Source organism: Filicampus tigris, chromosome 4 (assembly GCF_054856515.1).
Source record: "Filicampus tigris isolate MCC_2025a chromosome 4, RoL_Ftig_1.0, whole genome shotgun sequence".
NCBI classification, from domain to species: Eukaryota; Metazoa; Chordata; class Actinopteri; order Syngnathiformes; family Syngnathidae; genus Filicampus; species Filicampus tigris.
In genome coordinates this window covers 3,192,501-3,216,032 of record NC_141220.1, presented here as the reverse complement: position 1 = coordinate 3,216,032, position 23,532 = coordinate 3,192,501, and the positions used below count along the sequence as shown (strand labels likewise).

The 23,532-nt window shown below is 39.9% G+C and overlaps 3 protein-coding genes across 10 annotated transcripts in view; 2 read left to right on the top strand and 1 right to left on the bottom strand.

The window, feature by feature from the left end:
- The window catches only part of ppp6r3 (protein phosphatase 6, regulatory subunit 3), a 61,153-nt gene extending 60,234 nt beyond the window's left edge, over positions 1-919 (top strand). For all 7 annotated transcript variants that reach the window (XM_086028032.1, XM_086028033.1, XM_086028031.1 and 4 more), the window contains one exon: positions 603-919. In XM_086028032.1, coding sequence (XP_085884158.1) covers positions 603-654 — 52 coding nt within the window. In that variant the 3' untranslated portion in view covers positions 655-919. The remainder of the gene's footprint in view (positions 1-602) is intronic.
- A 2,135-nt stretch (positions 920-3,054) lies between these two features.
- Positions 3,055-6,928, top strand: tmem170a (transmembrane protein 170A). Its single transcript, XM_086028041.1, has 3 exons — positions 3,055-3,348; positions 4,527-4,697; positions 5,720-6,928. The coding sequence occupies exons 1-3, from the start codon at positions 3,237-3,239 to the stop codon at positions 5,848-5,850; spliced, it is 414 nt and encodes a 137-aa protein (XP_085884167.1). The 5' UTR covers positions 3,055-3,236; the 3' UTR covers positions 5,851-6,928.
- A 768-nt stretch (positions 6,929-7,696) lies between these two features.
- bcar1 (BCAR1 scaffold protein, Cas family member) overlaps positions 7,697-23,532 on the bottom strand; it is a 25,435-nt gene continuing 9,599 nt past the window's right edge. For both annotated transcript variants that reach the window (XM_086028025.1, XM_086028024.1), the window contains exons 3-7: positions 20,792-20,941; positions 16,570-16,956; positions 13,176-14,051; positions 12,580-12,666; positions 7,697-11,969 (exon numbers count right to left, since the gene is read on the bottom strand). In XM_086028025.1, the coding sequence (XP_085884151.1) occupies positions 11,439-11,969; positions 12,580-12,666; positions 13,176-14,051; positions 16,570-16,956; positions 20,792-20,941 (2,031 nt within the window). In that variant the 3' untranslated portion in view covers positions 7,697-11,438. The remainder of the gene's footprint in view (positions 11,970-12,579; positions 12,667-13,175; positions 14,052-16,569; positions 16,957-20,791; positions 20,942-23,532) is intronic.

The window sequence follows — 23,532 nt, the reverse complement described above, 5'->3', positions numbered from 1 at the left end:
TTAATCTTCAGTATATTCAGCATAACTGACACTCCGATTTGTTTGAAAATGTTTCAATTCAAAAATGGCTATTTTCTATGGTATATCATAGCTACTACAAAATACTCTCGCAAGTGTGGGCCAAAAATGTACTTTTTGATTAATCCTATCATCAGTTTGAAGTATGACCCCCTATTCCTCTTCGGCTTGTTTCCTGGTTGGTTATGATCAAATAAAAAATATTACGCTATGTCAAAATCTACCTTCATGTCTTCCTACCTTTGTGGGTTTTTTTTCTTAAACCTATCATACATTTTGTTCTTACCTACCTTTGATAGTCTTAGTGTTAGGGTAAACTAAAGACAGCTGGAATGGAACCAGGCTGTTGTGCTAACCACTGTGCCATGATGCAATTAATAATCAGAATCCTTTTTATTTGACCAAATATGTTGGAGAATTTCAGATATGCCCCAGGGACCAGTCTGGCAACATCAGTGTTTGTCTTTCAAGTCTTCATAATATTGATGCACTTGTTACCTGCTATTTTATAATCACTGAACATGTTTACCTGCTCACTCACTCATGCCTTTAAATAGATTTTTTTTTTTCTCTTCTCAACACAGACTGGACCAGAGTGCCATGTCCTCGGATCCAACAATGAATGGCCCACCATGAGGATTGTGTTTTCTTAGTTTCTGGCCAGCATAATCTACCATTGAGAAGTTTCTCCTGATGAATTAGCAGAGGCCACCTGGTCAAACGTGGTCATCGACTTTTTTCAACGGAATCTGCAACATTGCCATCAGATCAGAGAAATGGCAATGGTGCACTGTTGTTTTAATCTGCAACTGACATCTTCTCATACACATTTATTTAGGAATGTTACTATGGTTGAAAAGCTGATTGTATGAATAAAATATTTTCTAAAATGTAAAAATGACACACGCCTTGTATGGGATTGAGATCAAGTCCTGTACACAGTCCAAAATGTAGCAAAAAAAATGTTTCATTAGACTTACATGCCTCACACAGTGATACTCAGCTCTGCCAATCATCATTTGAGCTTGGTGTAAATACACATACCTGCATGAAACGTAAGTAAATTAAAATGCACCACGTGTGAGACTACACACACAGTCCCAAACAGAGAAATTTCATTTCATTCAACTTGTACGGAAGAAAGAGTTAACTTTAGTTTGTATCCAATGGAAAGACAAAATGGCGACCTGTGTTCAGTTGTCTACTGTAAACGCTCAGAACCTCCACCAGGGATTTGGGAAAATTTAAATCTTCATCCTAGTCCACTGCGGATTGATTGTAGTCTTAACTCAAACTACAGTTAAACATACACAGGAAGGGGGAAACCCGGTGCTGAATTTGTTAGTTTGCTTAATTAAGTCTCTTTTTTTTTTTTTATTGATTATTGGTCATGGTCATACTGTAGGCAGAGTCTCAACAGGAACTTTTGAAGATGGAGGCAATTTGAAGCCGAGTCATGAAGAAAACAGCTGGTAACATACTGCACCACAATGGAGTGAATTCTCGCCGAGTTTGGTGGGTGTGGGTGGCCCCCTCCCAGCCCCACCCCAGCCCCCCGTCATGCATGGAGATGGAAACATTGATGTGTTTTATCTGGAAAGGATACAAGGGGAATTCCCAAAATTGGTGGGCCAAATAATCCATGTACTGTAGTGTCAAATCTGGTCTTTCCTCAACACAAACACTTGAGATGAGTTGTGGATGGGTCTTTGGTTATGAAAATGGCCCAAAACATACTGGCAGGGCAGCACAGGTGGGCTCAAGAGGAACATCCGGCTCATGGAGTGGCCAGAGTCACCAGTGGAGTCACCAGACCTCAACCTAGTACAAAACCTGTGGAGGGAGATGAAGCTTCGAGTGGCCATGTGGCAGACAAGAAACTTGGAAGGTTTGCGTTTCTGGAACGAGTGGGCCAAAATTCCCAATTACAGTATATTTTGCTTGGGGATCAGAGACTTCATTCACTGAATAATGTTCATAATGTGTGTGTGTTTTTACGCATTTTGGATGTATGTTCCATCTATTAAAATAATTAACAACCATAGAAATCAGAGACTTAATTTCTTTGGCTGTGAGCTAGCTTACAAATTCAGCATGGGATCAATTCCTACACTGTATATCCAAATGAACTACTGTGTCTATGTGCAAATATACAGTTGCAGGAAAGTGTTGGTGAACCTTGTGACGGCTGGCAACCATTTGAGGGTGTCGACCGCCCGTAGAGGGCTGGGATGGGCTCCAGCATGTCCACGACCCTCGTGAGGAGCGGTTCGGACATTGGATAGATGGATGTTTGTGAACTCTTATCAAATATTGTACAGGTCGTGGATTTCTGCATACATTAGTAAAAAAAAAATGTTCTGATGATGTAAATCACAACAACAGAAACTAATACCACACAATTATGTTTCCATATTTTTATCGAACACAACGTAAACGTTACCGAGCAGTGAGAATAGTCGGAAGCTTTGGATGTGATAGGCGAGCAACCCAACCGAACATTTTCTGTAGTTTCAGATCCGACCTGCACAACGGTCAGAATGAATTTAATACTTAAAACTGTTTCAGTTCAGCAATATTATTGGAACTTCTGGTGTGAATAGCTGTCTTGGGGTCATACATCTCAATCCGGTTCAGGTCAGGACTCTTGACTCCAGACCAGAAGGGAAGGATTGTCATCTGTTGATGCTATTCTGTCATTGTTTTACTTACACATTGGGCAATGCATTTTTAGAAGACCAAAATCTACCTGGTGAGTACGTGTTTACGTCGGGATGTGCATCTTTCAAATAAATAATCGCACCCGTTGTAAAAATCTAATATGTTCCCTGAACACAAAAAAATGGCCTAACAATTGCCACCCGCCCAACCCTTCCGCCCATGTACAGAAATAAACTGTTACAATCATGTAATTAGTTAGGTGAGATATATGTATTAATATAAAGTTCTGTACATTAAATTGAAAATACTTGACGTCGCATCCTCGCGCACTGCACAATACAACAATTCCACTAATTCTGCAACCAGCGTATTTCACACTCCCAACAGACGATGGTGGTCATTGACAGCAAAAGTTGCTTGCCAACCACCAATAAACGCGAAGAAGCCGATGACGAAGAAGAAACGAAAAACAATAACAAAAGCTAAAGTTGGACTGTCGCGGTGCTGCCAGCTTTCTACCCTTTCAGTCGTCAACCAATACAAGGTTGTTAGGAAATATGGAGCGATATGGCGAAAGTGACATTTTCCAGCAAATACTTGGCATGAATTTAGTGCCAAGAAAAAATGGCACTCACCGATACAATGACACGTCGCTTGCCGATTTCTCAGGTAGGTTCATGTTTTTGGAACGAATTTGCATACACTACGTTGCCGTGGTTGACCACACAAGAGCTACATTTACGAACGACACGAATCGGAGTTCTTAAATAGCCTTATGGAAAATACACATTTTTCATTTAATTTCCTTATTTTTTTTCACGTGTATCTCGTCATCGACCATAAGCGATTTGAATTGGGAAAACACTGTTTATTGTGCCGTCTTTCTCTTTGCAGGTCAGACATTTCATTTGAAGTAATTTTTTTGGAGCATGCATGAAAAACGTAAAAGGGTCATCCGGCAGGGTGGTCCATTTTTCACTAACAAGATCAGTTCATGTTTTTTGTTTGTTTGTTTGTTTAATCAGGAAAATGGTATTCGCTTGCCTTTGCAATTTTAGCAATTTCTTTCTGATAAATCAAATAACTATCTTAAGTTCATTATGTTCTTCTTCGACTTTATTATGCGTCAGCAGGAAAAGTGACCCAAGTTGCTGGGTAGAGCAATGCTAATATTTGGTTGGCCATTGACCAGTTTCACTTAAATTAGGCGCTTTTGGTAGCCATCCACGAGCTTCTGGCAATCTTAACAGAATTGGCGCAGTTCAGTTAAATTTGATGGCTTTCTGACACGGACTTGTTTCTTAAGCAGTGTCCACGTATTCTCGATGGGGTTTTATCACAGATTTATCACATCGAGTTTTCATTGCCGTCTTTTTTAACTCTTAAAAAAACAACATTAATAACAAAGTCATCAAACAATACAAAATTTGCAGTAAGTTTATCACCTACAAATCTTACTCCATCCCTCCATAGTTTCATAGTGAGCTCACACTGCCAGAAAAGATGCGATACACTTTCAGGATAACTGGTATCAATATCCGCTTTAAATTTTTGTGTACATTTTGGTTACAGGTTACATTTTGTGTCGAATTTTTAAAAGGAAATCTCTGTTGTGTTGGTAATCCAAAACTTTTGATCATGAAAAAAAAATGTTTTGTCAAAAACTCACTGAAACAATGAACTATTATATTTTACCTCCGTTTTGTTTTTCCAAAAGTGGAAGTTTTAACGTGAAATTTAATCACACGTTAAAAAAAAATCAAATTTATCGTGATATTGAACTTTTTTTGTTGTCGTTTTTGTTGCTTCTGTATGGTTGTGATTGAATGTGATTGTGTTTATTCTAGAAATGTGGTATGGAGTCTTTCTCTGGGCAGCAGTTTCTTCTCTGATTTTCCACCTGCCCGCATCTCTGCTATCCTTCGTTGCACTTCGGCAGCACAAAATGGCCCGATTGATGCCCATTGCCATCCTCCTAATGGGCATCGTTGGGCCCGTGGGTGGAGGAGTCCTCACAAGTAGGTTCTCAGCCTTTGTGATTTGCAGATCTTGATCTTAATAAGTGTGTTTTATGCAGTAATGTGACTAAAAACAGGGCTGCAGTTCACATTCGAGCGCATCATTGCGATAATGGCATGTGCAATATGTGTTTCGCAAAGACATGCCATAAATTTGCACTTTCATATGGAATTGCATCTGACTGATGTTGGTTGGATACCACTTTTTTTCAAACCGATATTAGTGCAAATATTCACTCTTGAGTACTCACGCATACTGTTACCACTCGTACTTATGATACATAAAATCTGAATTAACATGATGGTAAAGATTTCTGAACAAAGGCCCTCTTGTCTTTCTGGCGCACATGATGATTCACCAATGTGTACAGGCAAAGAAGACTTGATGTCAGATTTGTATTTTTATTTTTTTTTAAGGGTTAGTGTTAGCTGCTATCTGCATCCTTCACGAGTACCCGATACCTTGAAATAAGGCTGTTATCGGACCGATAACTCAGTGTTTTTCAACTTTTATTGAGCGAAGGCACATATTTCACATAGGAAAAAAATTCACGACACACCACTGAGCAAAACAATTCACAAAATGTGGATATACAGGTAAATTATGTACCTTTACCTGTAGTGGAAGAGCATTTAATTGTTTTGCCTCTTGCTATACGTGCTTGGCATACATAAATTAACAAAAAAATATTAGAAAATAATATATTTTTGTCTAAATAATTGACATTGGATAGTTTTCCACGGCACACCTGATGATCTCTCACGGCACACTGGTTGAAAATCACTGCGATAACTTTTATCGATACTCTCCTTTCCCTCGTATCTAGAGGCATTGCTATGTCAATATTTTAAATTACAATTAATTATATAAGCATTTTGATGCATGAAAAATGTGTATTTCTTTCTTTAGACAATAAAAAAAGCCATTTCTTTAGGTACGCGTTAAATATCGCCATTATGTCGCTATTGCAATATTCACTCCCATGGGGTGCAGCCCTAATTGGAATGTGTTTTTGACGCAGGTGCGGCCATCGCGGGAGTTTACAAGGCAGCGGGGAAGAGGATGATCTCTCTGGAGGCTTTAGTTTTTGGTGTGGGGCAGTCCTTCTTGATTCTTGTCATTTCCTTCCTTCGAGTGCTCGCCACCCTTTAGCGGCAACCGAGGCGGCTGCCTTGGCCTCGTTACTAGTCGCAACTTGCTGCGCCCCGGACAAATCGAGACGTGTCGGGCCTTGGATGTCAACGGTGGATTCTCTTCGGCTCAAGCAATGCAGAGCTCACTCCAGTTCAAAATGTTCACCGGAAGAGCTGCGTCAACAGCATATGGTCTGACTTTGGTTTGCAGGATGACATCCACTGATGAGGAAAATGTTTACTTGTCAAAATGGCACCAACACGTGGACACATCACCCTGAGCTTTTTAAGGGTGACTTAGCATTTTGAGAGCAGGGGTCACCAAGCTTTTTGAAAGTGAAAGCTACTTCTTGGCTACTGATTAGTACGAAGGGCTACCGGTTTGATACGCACGTTGAAAGAACAAATGTGCTCAAATAACCTTTATCATATATGATGATTATTATTATTTATGATTTATAATTAGTGACATATGAAGACACTGATCATGTTTATGGTTTTCTCACAATAATTAGGAAACAGGTAAATATTCTAATGCAACCCTTTTCTATAAATCTCTGCTAGTTTATTTTTTCAAATGATCACTTGTGCAACATTCCTAGAAAATCACAGAATGACTGGTGATCTATTTTTGGAACAGGCTCGCGGGCTACTCATGTGGTCCTTGTGGACTGCCTGCTGCCCGTGATCACCACATTGGTCACCACGCTTCTTGAGGATGATGTAAAACCACTTTTATTCTCCATAGACTTCTAAGAAGTACAAAAATTACTTGGATATTGTGGAGGGAAGCTACAGGGTTGTCTCTAAGTTTTTAAAGATCACTAATATTAATCACGACTCAGGAGCACATGCTATTTAGTTTTTTTAATCTGCTTTCCTGTATGGTGTTGAGGGCAGCAGGCTGCCCTCTATTGGCAGAATTTTGCAACATTGTGAGTCTTGAGATTTATAGGTGTTATTTGCATGATAGTTTTTTTCTTTTCAACAGTGTTTTTGTTTTAGTTTGATTTTGTTGAATACGTTTAGCCTTAACCTATTCCATTAATGTCGTGCAGCGGTTAAACCAATGCTAAATAAAAGATGCTTGATGACCAGTTTGACTGAGATAAAGTTACTTTTGAAAGAGTTCAATTACCCAAACAAGTAAGGAGATGATTAGTGGGAGAATATATGTCACAAGTCACGTTTTGTGGTCCATTATTGTTAAGCATCAGCTAATCTAGAGTGGCAGTTTGAGGAGATTATATTTAAAGATGCACTCCGCATGATTTTGCCCCAAAATATCTTTACGATAGCCTTTTCATTTGACCATTTATGACATCTAAGCACTTTTACAGTCATTCAATAACATTATGCAACAGTTGTCCTTTCAACCATCTTTATACTCGTATTGTTTATGAAAAGCATCACTCATACCATGTATTCACTTCATATTTTCTATTTATAAACTAGCAAATATTGAAGTCATAATTCATTATTAATATCATTACAAAATGTACTGTCATTGATTTCTGGACGATTCAAGTCCATTTGGGCTGATTTACCTAATAAAAAGTGGCATAAAATTCCTACAAATACGGGCGCTTTTTCTCCGTGGTCTCTTTGTGTGAATGCTCAGACACATTGATTATTCGAGGAACACTGCTCAGTGCCCTGTGCTTCCTAACATGAATTTACATTGAATTGTTGCTACTTTCCAAGACGATCCCTCCGATTCTGTTTTAGGTCTCTCGAAATGATGACGTGGAAATTGTCAGGAAATCCTACTATAGCAGCTGCCATTTGACGTCAATTGCAGTCGCTTTACCCGATGGAAGGTGCGTTCTCCAAAACACCGTAAAAAAAAACATGCTACAACCAAGTATGACTTTCAGGGTGTGCACGTTTATTACATTGACCACATTGCCAATGAAATAACAGAGAGATATACATACAGTAGAGCTCGGCTAGTAGAGTGGTTGTCCCTCAACCCGGAGGTTGCGGGTTTGGTCCCAAACTGAAGAATCCTTGAGAAAGACACTGCACACCGATTCGCTCCTGGTGCTGCATCATTATGCAAAAGAGCTGTTTATCATGATGATACTGCATATTAGTGTATTCCATAAAATTGTGGGACTGGTTGAAAGAGGTGTAAAAAACCATTTGAGTAACGAAGTTCGAAAGACATTTTACAAGAGAAGCCAGTTTACCATTACTATAGATCAGTGGTTCTCAAAGTGTGCTACGTCAGCCATCTCTTCTGATGAGAAAGAATCACCGGTGAAAATACAAATAAAATGCATTTAAAACATGCAATACAATTTAATATATTCGAACGAAGCTTATAGCATCCCGTTTAACCCTTTTTTTTAAATCCAGTACTGTACTCTGTTAATCATTTCAAGTAGTACATTAAGTACAGTTCAGTTGTGTATAAGTATAGTACAATACAGTACACACATTTAATTCTAAGATGTTTTTACGCATTTAGGTACTATTTTATTTTTTTGTGCAATACATTTTAATTGAACCATGAAGTAATTTATTTTGGTATTTGGTATTGTCTCCATTTTTTTCATTTTCTTATTTTTACATGAATCATGTTTCCGCGTTACAGACATTGCAATAAAGTGAACATTTTTTTAAAGTTTCCAAAATTGGAGATAAGTGTTTTTCACAGGACAGCGACGATATATTAAAGTTAATTTGTGTGGTACTTGGAGAGCAAAGTGTTTTTCAGGTGGTATACACAATACCATAGCAAATAGCAATTGTGGGACAAATACTGTCATAACATGATATTTTTTAATATACACTTTTCTCATGTTAAATTGTAAATTTAAAGTGGAAAATGTTTTAACATTGTTGGCTGTTTGACCTTACAAAAACAGATTAACAGTGGCCAACATTGTTCATTCAGATGAAATGTACAAACATTTTGAAATGAATGACCTTAGTCTCATTTTGCAACAAGACAAATTGATGTTTCCGCGGTTGTCAACTTTGCATATCCATATTGAAACATATTTCAAAATTAATCAACAACAATTACTGAAGGATAAAAATGCAGTATTCCGTATAATGTTCATTGTGTCTCAAGACCAGTAGCATGCAAAGGTTGTGAACAAATTCTACTAAAGTTTGTTCAAAAGCCTTTTTCACAGCAGTCAGTTTGACAGTGTAAGACAGTAATAGTGGGACAAATACATAAGTGGAATCACTCAAAAAAACAAAACAAAAATGTCGTTTTTAAAAAACAAATGAATGAATGATACATGGATTCGGGGGGGCCCAAAGACCCTGCAAGACATCTGAACAGCCATTAGCTAATGATGCAATTCCTGGATGAAACGTTTGGCACACCAGCCAGTTACCAAAGTGGAAAAATGAAAGCAACACAGAGAGAAGATGCACTATCCATACACCAGGTGTTGGGGTCTTGTCAAATATGTCATGTAATGTAATGTCGAGTGTTGCCACTACCTCCTGGGTCAAAAACTATGGAACTGAGTACCAGAATGGAACGTTTGTATGTGTGGGTACTAGCGGTGTAACGGTTTTTGTATTCGTACGGGCTTCACGGTTCGGTGCACGCAGTCATACGATGAATACGTCAACACTCGAGACCAAGCGACCGCCACATTTGTTGTTCAAAGAAGAAATAGATCAAAACAAATGTAAAGAAAATGGCGAGTGCGGGAGAAATCATGGGGCTAGAGGAGCCGTCTGCCCCTATACAAATCAGCCGTTTGGGAACATTTCGGCTTCCGATTTCAGTACGACGCGGATGGAGTACGAGCGGTGGAGCGAACAAGAACTGTGTGTCGGCGTTGTTGGAACTCCGTGCGGTATGTTGCAGGTAACACTTCAAACATGCTAACATCACCCCGATATAGTTACCGGGGGTAGAAAAAAGAAACCCGCTCAACACTAACAACTTATCCCGGCTACTTTTAAGCAGCCTGGAGAAGTGAAAACAGACAGAGCCAAATATATTAGTAATTACTGACGCAATCGGCATATAATCGGCATGCTTTAGTCGAGGAGCCGGGCTTCAAACGTTTATCAAACATGCTGGAGCCCCGTTACAATGTTCCATCCTGGGCGCATTTTAGCTGACTTTATCTGCCACCTCATTCCATCCACACAAGAAAGGGTGTTTTCCTGTATTTAATCTTTTTTTATCATTATTATTATTTATGAACAACCCTAATGCGCAAGTTTTTATTTTATTTTGTGCTTTTATAACAAAATGTTTGTTGCTTTATAGCAAACTGAATTGTAGCTTGCCCTCTGTTCAAACAAAATTGTAAAAAACTAGTCTTGTGCATTTGAGACTTATTGCCGTACCGAACCGTGACCCCCATACCGAGGTACGTACCGAACCGTGACTTTTGTGAACCGTTACACCCCTGGTTGGTACTGAAAAAAAAGAATCTCCTCGCAGGAAAATCCTTAACATCCTCATGACGATATGGCTTCTTCTTTTGACCACAAATGTTATTACTCTGGGTTTTGATGATTACCTGAATGCATTTACAATTGTGGAGGATTTGTTGACTGTTATTCATGTGTGTGACCTGATTTTATTATTGGCACGATGGGCAGTTTTCACATGAAAATGATGAAAGAACATAGATTGTGCCTTACTGCTGTTGTGTATGAGCTGTCTGAAATTGATTAAATAAAAGAAAATTGTTTTGAATTGAAATGTTGTAATATGTTTTATCTAAGGTGGTGGAGGCATGGGGTATTTTTCCCCCCCCCACACTGTATAGTGTTTTCAGCATGAACACTCATTAATGTTAATCTAAAGACTCAGAAGTGTCATTATTACTCCACTGTCACACTACACTACACTACATTTTGTTGCTGTAACACACTACTGGGTGTTGAACATTGAACACTTTAATAAATGTTACTTAAAGACTGCGCAGGGTTTGCTCTGTGTTGAATTACCACTAGCAGATTTGCAGTGTGGACTTCGCTTATCTAATGCTTTCAGCGTAATGTGAGCTCATTAACAGATAATGACACACCAGGAGTGTAAGCGGTGCTTCAGTGTCTTGCTCGCGGACTCAACTACCTTTACCGGGAATCAAACCCATGACCTCCACCTGATCCACCTGTCAAGGTCACAGTGAGTCAGTTTGGCATCCATGGAACTGCCCAACAACAACTCATAATCACCTACAATTTATTTACAAACATTTTTTTCCCGCTTTTGCTCAGAGCCTGTCCTATATATATATATTCATATATGGTCATTCTAGAATTTCGGAAATAACACATTTCATATTTTACGACTAAGCTCATGTTTAATTGTGTATTTATACAGATAAAAATGTGAGTGTGTGTGTGTATATATATATTAGCATAAGCTGTAGACAGCTTATCCACTCCTTTACAGTATGTCAGACAGTATAAAAGAGTCACAGACTCCTTTGATCCAGAGTTCCATAGCATCTTCCATGCTATGTTATACTTGCACAAGAGCAAATACAGTGGCCCCGCCCAGATGTTTTTTTTTTTTTTTTTTCAGTTTTCCACTGTGTGAACCACGTTTGCTTGTTTGCCGCTCAGCATGCCAGGGAGGAGTTGCAGCTTCGGGCATCTGTCTTTTGTCTATAGCATCAACAGCTGTCCGAGCACCATTTTGAATTGCTGGGTACATCCAGCCAGCTCTCTCACCTTTTCACTCATTTCCATGGCTGCTCCCGGTGACGGATATTGCAGCGCTGCAGTCTTTGTACTGATGACAATGTCTTTGAGCTTATTACAGAGGGTGTTGCTGCTCTGACCTACCTCCGCTCGAACCTCGGGTGACTTGGCCTGCCGGGAGAGCGTGTCGCCGATGAAAACTAGCTTGTGTGCGCTAAGGATGACGAGCTTGCTGTGAGCCACAAAGATCTTGGGCAGCTGATTGGAGTTGACGGCAGTGAAAAAGGCATCGATGGCATTGTTGACGGTTGTGAAGTTCTGCTCAGACTGCTCCAGGTAGAAAAGGAGAAGTTGTCGGTCGGCGTGGCACAGCTTGGAGGAGCCGTTTTTAGTCAGCGGGTTGCCTTGAGGGTGAATCAACGGTGGAACCCAACCCGTCATGTCGTTGTTGATCGGTCGACTTACTTCCAGCTCCAGTCGTTCAATCTGTTTGATCTGTTGTAACAGAAGGTGAGAGAGTGATAGTTAATTACACCACTTAAACTTAGACATCAATTTCAGTACAGACTACGTACGACGTGGACTGGCGCCTTGCTATGATTCTCCGCTGGACACTCCTCCACATTTGAAACATAGCTCGGCTGCAGTGCTAACAGAGTCACGTGACCTTCGTGCCCTTCGCGCTGATTCGCCGAACGATTATGACGTCCTCCTCCTCCGCCGCCAATGCACACTGATTTGCCGAATGAGGATTTCATCATTTGCTCATATTTTGCGGCCATCGGCTGACTCGGTCTCCGTTTCGGGGCAGTATTGACTCTCGATTATGTCAAATTGGACATCTTGAAAGCAAGATTGACGATAACATCGATGACGATATATATCACCCACCACTATTTGCCATCACTATCAACAAGTACACCAAGTTTCATTGAAATCCAAATCTGCTTGGTTGAACGACCCTTTTCGGTTGTTGGAATGCTGTGGGCTACAATGTTTTTTTTTGTCTTGACATAGGTGCTGCACATATAAAAAGCTGTGTGGATACAGTATTTGACCATTTCAAAGAGGTCTCACACACACACACACACACACACCTACACACCTGTTGCTGCTTCAATTGTTTCTTGCTTTTGATTATGCTGCCTTTCTCCATCAGTTGTCTTTGGCTCTTCTCAAATTCTTCCTTACCCTGACAAAACAACACAAAGAGCCCTTCTTATTGTAATGGTCAAGCGGTCGAGTGCTGAATGTTCAAATTGACATTCATGGTTGATGTGTAACAATATAAATGTAAACGAATGAGACGCATCATGTTTTCATGTAATCATTTTCGACTGATGAATGACTGTAATATTTTTTCCCCCAAATCTTGTCCCTTGCACTGCACGTTCTTTTAGTAATTTTTGTAAGATACTTGAAATGTCTTTACTTTGATTTTAAATGTCTGTTTGTAAATGCTTTTAAATTTTTTCTAATTATGTGAAGCACATTGTGTATGAGACGCGCTCTATAAATGAAGCTGCCTTGCTTTAAATTCTGTACACTAAATGTAAGGTTTTATGACGTTATGGTTCTGATCACTGTATGCTAATTAAAATGGCTATAAATGTCCAATTAATAGCAGTTAGTTACTATATCTCTCCACACGCTATTTGTCCAAGTGTGCAACGTTCTCTAATTCAATGATAACGTCTGTACCTGTAGATGCACATAGTCATAATCCTCCATCCATCCTTCCTCGGTAGCCTCATAAGGTCCGTCAACACCTCCCTCTTCCTCTGCAGCAGCAAACTTTGGGGGCGAGGGTAAAGGTCGTGATTGAATATTTACTCTCTCTCCCACTTGATAGCTCCCGCTTTCCGATCCTGTCACGTGGGAGCTGATCCCTCCTGGTAATGGAGGAAGCGGTAACTGTTGCTGGTGACTCCGTTTGAAGAGCAACGAGGCATTGCCATGGACAAAGGAAGCCAGCTGTTTGGTGTCATCTGGGATTCCCCGCACTGTCATTACTAGCTGATCCAAGACATCTCCACCTGGTTGTGGTTTGGCGAGTTCCGTATGTAACCAAGAAATGGAGTCTAAACTCTGAGTCTGCGTAGTTAAACTCTGAAAGACCTCCTCCAATTTGCCCACCTGTCGGCCCAGTTTGGTCTGTAGGGAGCGGTCAGTGGCCTGGCCTGCGTTTGTTACGGCGCCCCGGGAAAATTCTAGAAAGTCTCGGAGAGTGAAACACACCCGGTCAGCAGCCTGGTGAATGGCTGGAAGATTCCCCTCCAGGTTATCCGGGCTTCGCCAGTTGCTTGTGATGAATGACATCATTATGGAGACGCTTAACTCAACAGCTTGTTGCAGGCGGGAAAGGCGCTCCATGGCCGGGTCCAGGTCCAGCAGAAGGGGTTTTCCAGTGACTACGCCAGGGGCAGAAGATGATGAGAACAGCTCATTGTCGGTGACAGGGACCACGTCCAACGATGAAGCCGAGTTGTTACTCAGTGTGCTCCCTGTGCTTGAAGCAGAGAGTCGCTTGAATGCCCTGTGTAGCTCCTCATTTGGAAACAGGGCATCACGGACCACCTAAAAAAACATAAGCAGGTTTAATTGTCTTTAGTAGGGATGTAACGATTCATCGAAAATCGATTTAAAATCGTTTCGCAAAGATTCATCGATTCATCGAAAATCGAGTTGCTTACATTCATCTAGAAAATGATGTCTTGAAACATTTTTTCATTCCAGATGCATAGCACATTTTGAATGTGTAGATCAAATTATGATTTTGCGCCAAACATCATTGCGTATTGCGTCTGTGGATGGCTGCAGAACCACACTAATGCACAGAGACAAGCATGGTAGCAATTTTTTTTAAATCGAATCGAAAATCTGGAACTGAAAATCGAATCGAATCGGGGCTTGAGTTACATCCCTAGTCTTTACACAAAAAGAATGATTGGAGCCAACATACTGATCAGCGGGGTAATCACTTAAACAGAATGAGTAATGTGTAGACTGGGGTGTCCTAACATTTTGCAAAGGCAGCCAGATTTGGTGAGATGAAAATGTGTGGGGGCCAACCATTTAGCTTCTAGCTGCTTTCATTTTTCACGCCGTTGGTACTTGTCGTAGTTTGCATGTTTCATCTATTAGTGCCTCTTGTTGTTATTGAATTCCTTGAAAACAGCCACAGTCTCTCGGAAAATTAGGCAGACACAGTTGTTTCCAATTTCAGTGGAAACAATTTCCACATGCCCTGGAAGCGACGGTCCTCTCTATCAACTTTCCTTTTCTTCGCGACAGTCCCCAGACAGACAGAATTGGGAAGGGTCACACAAGGGTCATACAGCGAGGGGTGACAGTGGTGTGTTCGGAAAAGCAGAGCTCGCTCGGAGAGTATTTCCGAATGCACCCGAGAGCAAGGTCAGGGGTTTGCTGCCGTCTTGGTTAAAATATTTTTGTACGTGTACGTTTTCTACTGTGGTCAACAGTGCTGACAGGCCACACATGATTGATTTTATGCCAGAGGCTGCGGGCCGGACTATGGACAGGAAAGGCAGACACACCCCTATTGATTGAACTGTACCTAATAAAGGGACTGCTTGGCAACATAATAAGGCACCTTGACACTAATGAGGAATTACTGTTGAATTATTTTACTTTCTACAACTCTTATCATATTTCCCCTTGCCCAAAAGACTGATTGAAGCTGGTGTGGAAATGGATACACCACAATATTCTTGAGACGTTTCTCTGAAAGATGTTGACATAAACATTCAAATGCAAAATTACTACAAGGGATGATCATTTGCATGTCAAAATCAGGCCGTAAGGTGTTTTTCACGTGGACATTACCTGATGGGGCCTTCAATAACTTCAACGCAACAGCTACCTCGGCACGTTATTGTGAAGATGCACGGAAGACAAACATCAAAGAGCACACTCTGAAAACAGCTGGGTTAAAAATACGTAACACCATTTGGGGTAAAAAATGGACCCATCCACTAATTGGGTCAATTTGACCCACAAAACACCCATTTTTGGGGGTCGCTTTCTGCATAAACAATCCAGAAAGTTGGGTTGAATAGGAGTGGAGACCTAAGTAGTCAATTTTTGACCCAAAATTGTGTTATTTTTAACCCAACTGCTTTTAGAGTGCACATGATCACCATTACTGGTACCAACAGCGTGAAAAAAAGAAATGATTGAGCTTGTGTCACTGGTGGTGTAGTGGTCATGCTGACAATGGTACATTAACTGTAAATGAATTACAAGTATAACTTTAAATTGCATACTATCTGTTTTGTCACTTTGTGGTTTTGGTGAAGTTTGGTATTTTTACCGTAGACTTCTGCCATGTCATCAGCCAGATTCACATGTGTTCCAAGGACCTTGGCTGTTGTGTGAATACAAAACAACTGTTCCGGGAAAAATTGAAAGCGCCTTATCTGAGGATGTCAGCAGTTCTGTCCTGCGGTAAATTCTGCATGTCTTTAAACTCAGACGGATGTTGTAGAATTGAGAGGGCAAGTTATTATAGTTAAGGAAAACAAACAAAATAATTCCAACTGAAATTGAAAATTAAAATAAAATAAAAACAAATGCTTTTGAAAATAAAATAAAATTCACTGACACCACAGTACATTTTGCGTTTATAAAACTAACTATATTTATACTGAAAATGTCCTTCATTTTCATCTTTGTCAATTAATATCATACATCAGCTTTTGGGGTTCATTTTAAAAACATTTCTTTCGGTCAGGTCAGTCATTTGAGAATTGTAGTTTACTATATTACACAATACTTAGTGACATTCAAAACTAAAACTAATACTCAAAAAATAAAAATTCAGAAATCAAACTTCTCTAAAAATGAATTAAAAGGAAAGAATAGTCAAAAGAAAATAAAAACTAACTGTAATGAAAAATCCTAAACTAGTATAACCCCGGAGCGCACACATTTATGTCCGTGGGCAAGTTCACTAATGAACAATGTGTAGCATTGCAGTAAGCTCGAACAGGCGCCTGTTCCCGAGGGACCCTGAACAGATAAGCCGTCGAGAAAGTTGCTGGCCGGGTCTGTGTATTGCAACTTGATGTCCTACCTGTGGTGGGACATCATAGATATTTGCGCATTGGCTCTCTCCTCGCTCTTCTTGCTCTCTTGGGATGTCATAAACGTCCAAGCTAGGTTGACCTCCAGGGTGCACGCGAGCTGGAAAGTTGTAGATTTCCTGGGCCAGCTGGCTAACTGATGCGTCATCCCTTCCTCTGGCTTTTTTGGTGAGTGTCGGGGGTGGCACGTCGTACACATCCTCCGGCATTATATTTGGTTTGTGGTCTTCATTTGGACTGCTAAACATGTACTGGCTGGGAAGAGTGGAGGTTTGGGGTTTCTTTTTGGACAAATGGGATGGCACATCGTAGGTCTCCTCTTTTATTAGTTGAGTGACAGAAACTTCTTTACTGACCGTAGGTGGGAAATCATAAACCTGGAAAAAAAAAAAGACAGCATATCTTTATTTTAAGAATGATTTACTGTAATTCATCATTGTCAAATTGCAACTTTAGAGCAGTGTTTTTCAAACTTTTTGGAGTCAAGGCACATTTATTTAATTGAAAAAATACTGCGGCACACCCCCAGCTGAAATAGTGGAAAAAAAAAAACGTTATTTTAACAATATAAGTGTTATATTGTTTACAGAAGCAGTTATAACGTCTTGTATAGGAATTAAATAAACACAAAGAAAAAAGTATTTTATAATGTTTCATATTGATACTTATTCAGTGTGAAACATGGGCCTGTTTGGATATAAACATGCGTCACTAATTCGCTTTTCTCCAAACAAAGACAATTGGCTACCTGCTGCTGCCACCTACTGGTATGGAAGAGTACTACAATGTAGTAACTACATGATTACGCTGCCAGGCACTAGACCGCTCAGGCATACAAATGAGATAATTTCCCAAGGCACACCTGACAATATCTCGCGGCACACCACACAGTTTGAAAAACACTGCTTTAGAGGATGCACACAAAAACAATCCCTGAGAAGATGTCCTATGACTTTGCAATAACAACACAAATCTGTGTTTGTTTGAGTCTTATAGTTTATGCATGTTTATTCATTTACATATAAACTTTTATGGTTGTGGTTTTCTGTTAAATCTTAGAGAAATTATTTATATTCAAGGGCATTGACTATAGATGGAAATGCTTTGTGTTTCCTGTACAGTAGGTGGCAGTATGCACCAAAGAGCAGTAATTCGGGCATGAATCAAGCAGAAGAAGTTGAAGAAGAAGGAGAAGAAGAAAATAAACAGAAGTCGAAGCGTGCTATTTGGATTTAATTTTATTGATCCTTAGCAACAATGCTGAGCTGAATTCTGTTTAGGGTAAGGCATTTTAAATTTTAAATGAAAACTTTTGGTCATTTTAGGAGTTACAAGAGATGCACGTAGCCACCAGGTCAATTGCCTGGCAAATAAGTGTTTGTGAAAAGGACCAACGGACTTCTGATGGACTAAAAGGGGACTATAATTGTCCATTTAGCTGTTATGCTGCAAAAAAGTGGAACAAACTGTGAGTGGGGACTAAACTTTCACCAAATGTAGACACTTTTAAATCCAGGTTATAAATACATGTTGTTTTATTTATATATATATATATATATATATATATATATATATATATATATATATATACATACATACACATATATATATATATATATATATATATATATATACATACATACACATATATATATATATATATACATACATACACATATATATATATATATATATATATATATATACATACATACACATATATATACATATATATATATATATATATATATATATATATATATACAAACATACATACATATATATATATATATATATATATATACATATATATATATATATATTTTTTTTTTACTTATCTTGCTTTTAATCATGTAATTATTCTACATGATTTCGATTTTTGTAATCCTTAATGTTTTATTTCTCTTTCTGTAGTCCTTTTGATGTTTTATCTAAATTACTTTGTGATTGTCAATAGTGTTACTCAAACTGTGTTACTCTTGTGCATGAAATGTGCTCTACAAATAAATTTGCCTTGCCTTGCCTACGATAAGCAGAGGTGGGCATTCGTCAGTGCTTTAGTTTGTCTATGAGTTCTTGTCTACATTTCAGGCCCACCCGGTCGCTCCGAGTAAACCAAACGGCGTCGAAAACCGATTTAACCGGTACTACATCACATGTAGGTGCCGCACGTGACGTGACGTGACGTGACATGTGGCCCATTTTGTTTTTATTTCACCGATCGCCACGCTGTGCGTGTGTCTGTTGTTGTTATTTGATATTTTTTCTTTATTTGGCAGCATATCTGCTTGTGCAACGTGTCGTGAAAATTATGTTCTCGACGCTGATTGGCTGTACGAGGGACGGATTGGAACCACGTAGGTCGGCCGGAAACACAGACCGAAAGTTACTGACGGAAAGACGATGCCCAACTATGATAACAATAATAATAATAATACCTGACCGGCGGACTGACAAACTGACGATTCCAGGTTAGTTCGACTTGAAAAAATGACGGCCTGACGAATGACGGACATGTACTCAGGCCACTTACGGATGACAGACCAGCAAAATTTAGTAAAATGCCCATAGGTGCAATGTAGGACAAAATAATCATTGCGGGCTACTTGTACAACCAACCCAGCTTCCAATGTGAGAATGTGAGATTGCCAACGCACTGGAACTAAACTGCATCACAGTAGCCAAGACCACAAAGCGTTTTAAGTTTCCACTCAGAACAAACTTCACCATGGTCCACTAAAGGAGTGGGGTGCACATGCTCAGAGTTATATTGATTATCCAGAGGTTGTCTTTGGAAAATAGACACGTGTGCTGCCAGCATTGCTGCAGAGGTTGAAGAACCTCATGAAAAATTATATACTTTTATATTTTTTTGTAAATTATTATTACATTATTTTTGAATTTGTGTTTTGTTGTGCTTTTTTATTTTATTGAATATTAAGAATGACATAACTATGGTTGTATCAGGAAGATCTGAGCTTCATATTATTTAGTTTGACATTTTATTTGAATATACAATGTGTCAGGACAGGAGGATTGTGCTGGGTGAGAGAAATATTCAGGCGCACCCTGATTTTTCCAGGCCCACACACTAGCCACGTTCTGGCTCCGCCCCTGATCTGGGATGAAGCTTCTTCTAATGATGATGCAGAAGAATGCTTGTACAGTTTTCTGAATACAAGCATACTAAGAACATGATTTACCGAAACCATTTCCTGTTGTCTGATGAGATTACGATGACGTTTTCCCAACCTAAATCATATTGTGCAACTGTGGAGTCAACTCAAACTCAGAAGGTTGAGGTCTGAGCACAAGGTCTTTAACATCCACCACGGGATGTCATCATGGGCGAGTGGAAGACGATTTCATGTCCAAGAGGGTTAATAATTAAGGCAGCGCTGGAAATTAATGGTGGCAACAAACTATTTACATTTTGGGCATAATTTGGACATTTTACTTGAGGGTATACTTACTTTTGTTACCAGAAGTTTAGACGTTAATGGCTATGTGTGTTATAAAAATATTAGAAGTAATGTGAAAAGTAAAGTGAGTAATAAATAAAATTAATACTTAAACCAATGAACAAATGAATGACTATATGTATTTTTGTGATGTGTTGTGTAAATTGCTCTCAGCTTGTTTCAGTTGGGTGCAGATTGAGAGAAGCAGGGGATGCACGGACTTATAAGTCCATGAGGGGATGGACGCTCTGTGGCTGGACCTGCTGTCCTGTTGTCTTTTGCAAACGATGCTGGAAGTCGGTCACCAAACAAACAACAGAAGGACAGGGGTCGCATTGCAGACATGGCTGTATTTATGGCACTTGTTCCCTTTACTAATTAAACTCAACTCAAGATTAATATTTTCGCTCAACTACAATATACTCTATAATTGCTCCTACAGAGCTGCGTACCGCTACATACACAACACTTCCATATTTGTCTCTCATACCCTACGTGCACACTCCATCTGCCACTGACTGATGAATATTCCGTATGAGGGCGGACTGGGGGACATTTTCATTGCTCCACCGTAACGTGTTTGGTAATTGGTCAGATGTGACGAGACTGTGGGTAAAACTACAGTATTGACGGCTTGGAGCGCAGCAGTAAAAATTCATCAATAAACTACATCACATTAAAAGCCACCGTTCAAAGTTTGGGAAAAAAATAGTGGTTTATAGTCCAGAAAATAGGGTAAGTATAAACTGACCTGTGTGTTGTATTTGTCTCGTGTGGGAGGCACATCATATACATCCTGCTGGGTTAAAAACTGATGCCTGGGTGGAACATCATACTTATCATGGTCTGGCTTCACTGTGTCATAGACATAGACTGAGCCTGCTTGAGTAGCAGCAACACCCTAAAAAAGGAAGGACAAAAAAGAGGTTACAATTTGTCAATAGCAGGGGTCGGCAACCCGCGGCTCCGGAGCCGCATGCGTCTCTTTCATCCTTATGTTGCGGCTCTGCGTGGCTTGGGAAAATAAATTCTAAGTGTCTGATTGAAGTGCATGTTAATTTTCTCAAAAAACGTGCATCATGTCTTCTTAGTAATTCAAAGGTTTCGGCCACTTTCATATGTGGTCCTGGATTGGATACGTATCGGATTTTTTTTGCAATGCGACCGCACTCTGAACCTCCAGGTCGCATACATCCGACATTGACGTCAGGAGCCCGAAATGCCCTCCGCGCGGGCCGAGGCATCAATGCTGACAGCGACTCTGCAGTTGTTTTGAGTAACACAATTGACTTTATATTTGACTTTAATTTAATGCCACTTGAAACATGAAGCATAAAGTTCAAATTGACATTTATGGTGATAGTAGTAATTCAGCCACAGCTCGATTGGCTCATTTTTTTACGTGCAGTTATGACATGACGTCATCTTTAGTGACGTTTCCATGAAATGACATCGAAGAAGCCTCGCCTCATCATTTCCCCCAAATACAACCTCTGACCGAATCACCCCACTGTCGAAATGCCCCGACATGCTGCTGCACCAAATTTACTTCCGTAAACACAAATTCTGGCGAGACGTCGACCGTCACTTCTGCATTTCCAGGGACGCAATTATGTTCACACAAGAAAAGAGACCAAGGTCGCATTTATAATGTAATATGAACGCTTACACCAAAAAACTGACTTTTCTTAAAAAGACGGCATCTTACAGCCCTGCATAAAGACCACCCATATCTTGCGATGGATTGGGATAAGATTTTAACGATACCACTATTCTTAACGACACGCTGATTGATCTGGTGTCTTAATGGTATTCTGATTGGTACTTTTTTGTGATCCAAAAACAAAAATGTGAAACAGAAAATACACTAACACAACACTAAAACTATTTTTTGTTAGTTTTTTTTTTATTTGCACATTTTCTGTTTGTTAAGCTTGCTTGAGTTTCCCCCTGACATTTCAATCATTGATTTTAATTGTGACAACGTGCCTGGAGCAGCGACAATATGACATCATCCCTCCGTCCCTCTCCAGTCTCCAGACATAACCACTCACACCAAGAATCACCTAACTCTTACGTTTGTGTGACGGTTGCATTGAGCAGAAATTGATTAGCCATGCCTTAGGAAAGAAGCTTGAATGCTATGTTCATAGCAACAGAGCTAACCCCAGAGAGCACGCCGGCATGCAGCAGCGGCGGCGACTCTGGGGGTGCTGTCGGGCCGTTACCGCGGATCTCAACACCTGCGGTGGCCGCTGGCACACCGCGGTGGCAGCAGTCTCCCTTCGCGGGCTCAATGATCCTGCCCGGGCCGACGCCTACCTATAGAACTGATGCGATGCGGCTCATGACCCAAAGTCAGAATCGGCTAAGTACGTCTAATGGCAACATTGAGCCAACAAGTTCAACACACAAATGTACATATCCAGCTAATATTTAGCTTAAAGCATACGCAGCTGCAGCAAATATACATACATACTGTACATACAGATACAGCATATGGTTACATAGACTGCTTGATTAGATTAGATGGACTTTCCTTGCTTACCCTTAAAATGCAGGGTTGTGTTTGCCATTTATATTTTCTTTCTAAAGAAAGACAAGGTTAGCCAATCAATTGGTGTTCAGTAGCATGCTTTCAGTAACAGCTGCATTATTGTATTGTCTTGAACTTCTCAAAAATAAATCTCTTGGGAAAAATAATACTAAATAATACAAAAATGTTTATTAAAAATAAATCTACAAGTTTAAAACAGCCCTCTGAGTAATTCATGGTAAAGTTAAAAAACTGTAAAAAATTCATGAAATTAAAGAACAGAAAAAAATTCATGTGATTTGTCCCAAAATAACTCAACAATCTGAATCGAGAATGGTTAGGAACCGGAATCAAATCAAAGAACCGGAATCTGAACCAGAATCATCCAAATTCAAACGATGCCCAGCCCTACTCATGATACTACAGGAAATTAGCCAGCTAATGATCTTTAAATAATGTTTATGAGTGCACTGTTTGTTTGTTTTTGTTTTTTTTGCGGCGGAGGGGTGGGGTCGGACCAACAGAATGTAAGGACGGAAGCGCTTTAAAAGGACGAGGACGGACGGGGTCGGGGGACCCAGATAGCATACAAAGCCGCTGACTCAGCGGCCCATGCTCCAAGCGGGTGACGCGGTGATGGCGCCACTTTATAAACCCGAGTAGGTGGGGCTGGGACAACGACGCCACCGACACGTTAAAAAAAATACCGATCCCACACATCCAAATAACATTCTAAAAATTACAGCAGGAGTCCCAAATATGTGGGAACCGCTGGAGATAGAGTCTGGATGTGTCGGGGCAGCATCAAGCATTCCACAAAAAAGATTCAGACATTCAAGTACAACTAATCCAATCTTCTCAATCTTTACTAAAAACAGTTCACAACATTAGCGGTTCGTCAGAACGTGAACAAGATTGGTGACCTGATGCCTTCTCTCATTTCTGTGTTACTTTGC

Bases quoted from the DNA above. Each gene is read 5' to 3' on its own strand.
- tmem170a (XM_086028041.1), top strand. From the start codon at position 3,237: ATGGAGCGATATGGCGAAAGTGACATTTTCCAGCAAATACTTGGCATG. The intron at 3,349-4,526 runs GTAGGTTCATGT...TGTTTATTCTAG, and splicing joins GTCGCTTGCCGATTTCTCAG to AAATGTGGTATGGAGTCTTT. The intron at 4,698-5,719 runs GTAGGTTCTCAG...TTTTTGACGCAG, and splicing joins GGGTGGAGGAGTCCTCACAA to GTGCGGCCATCGCGGGAGTT.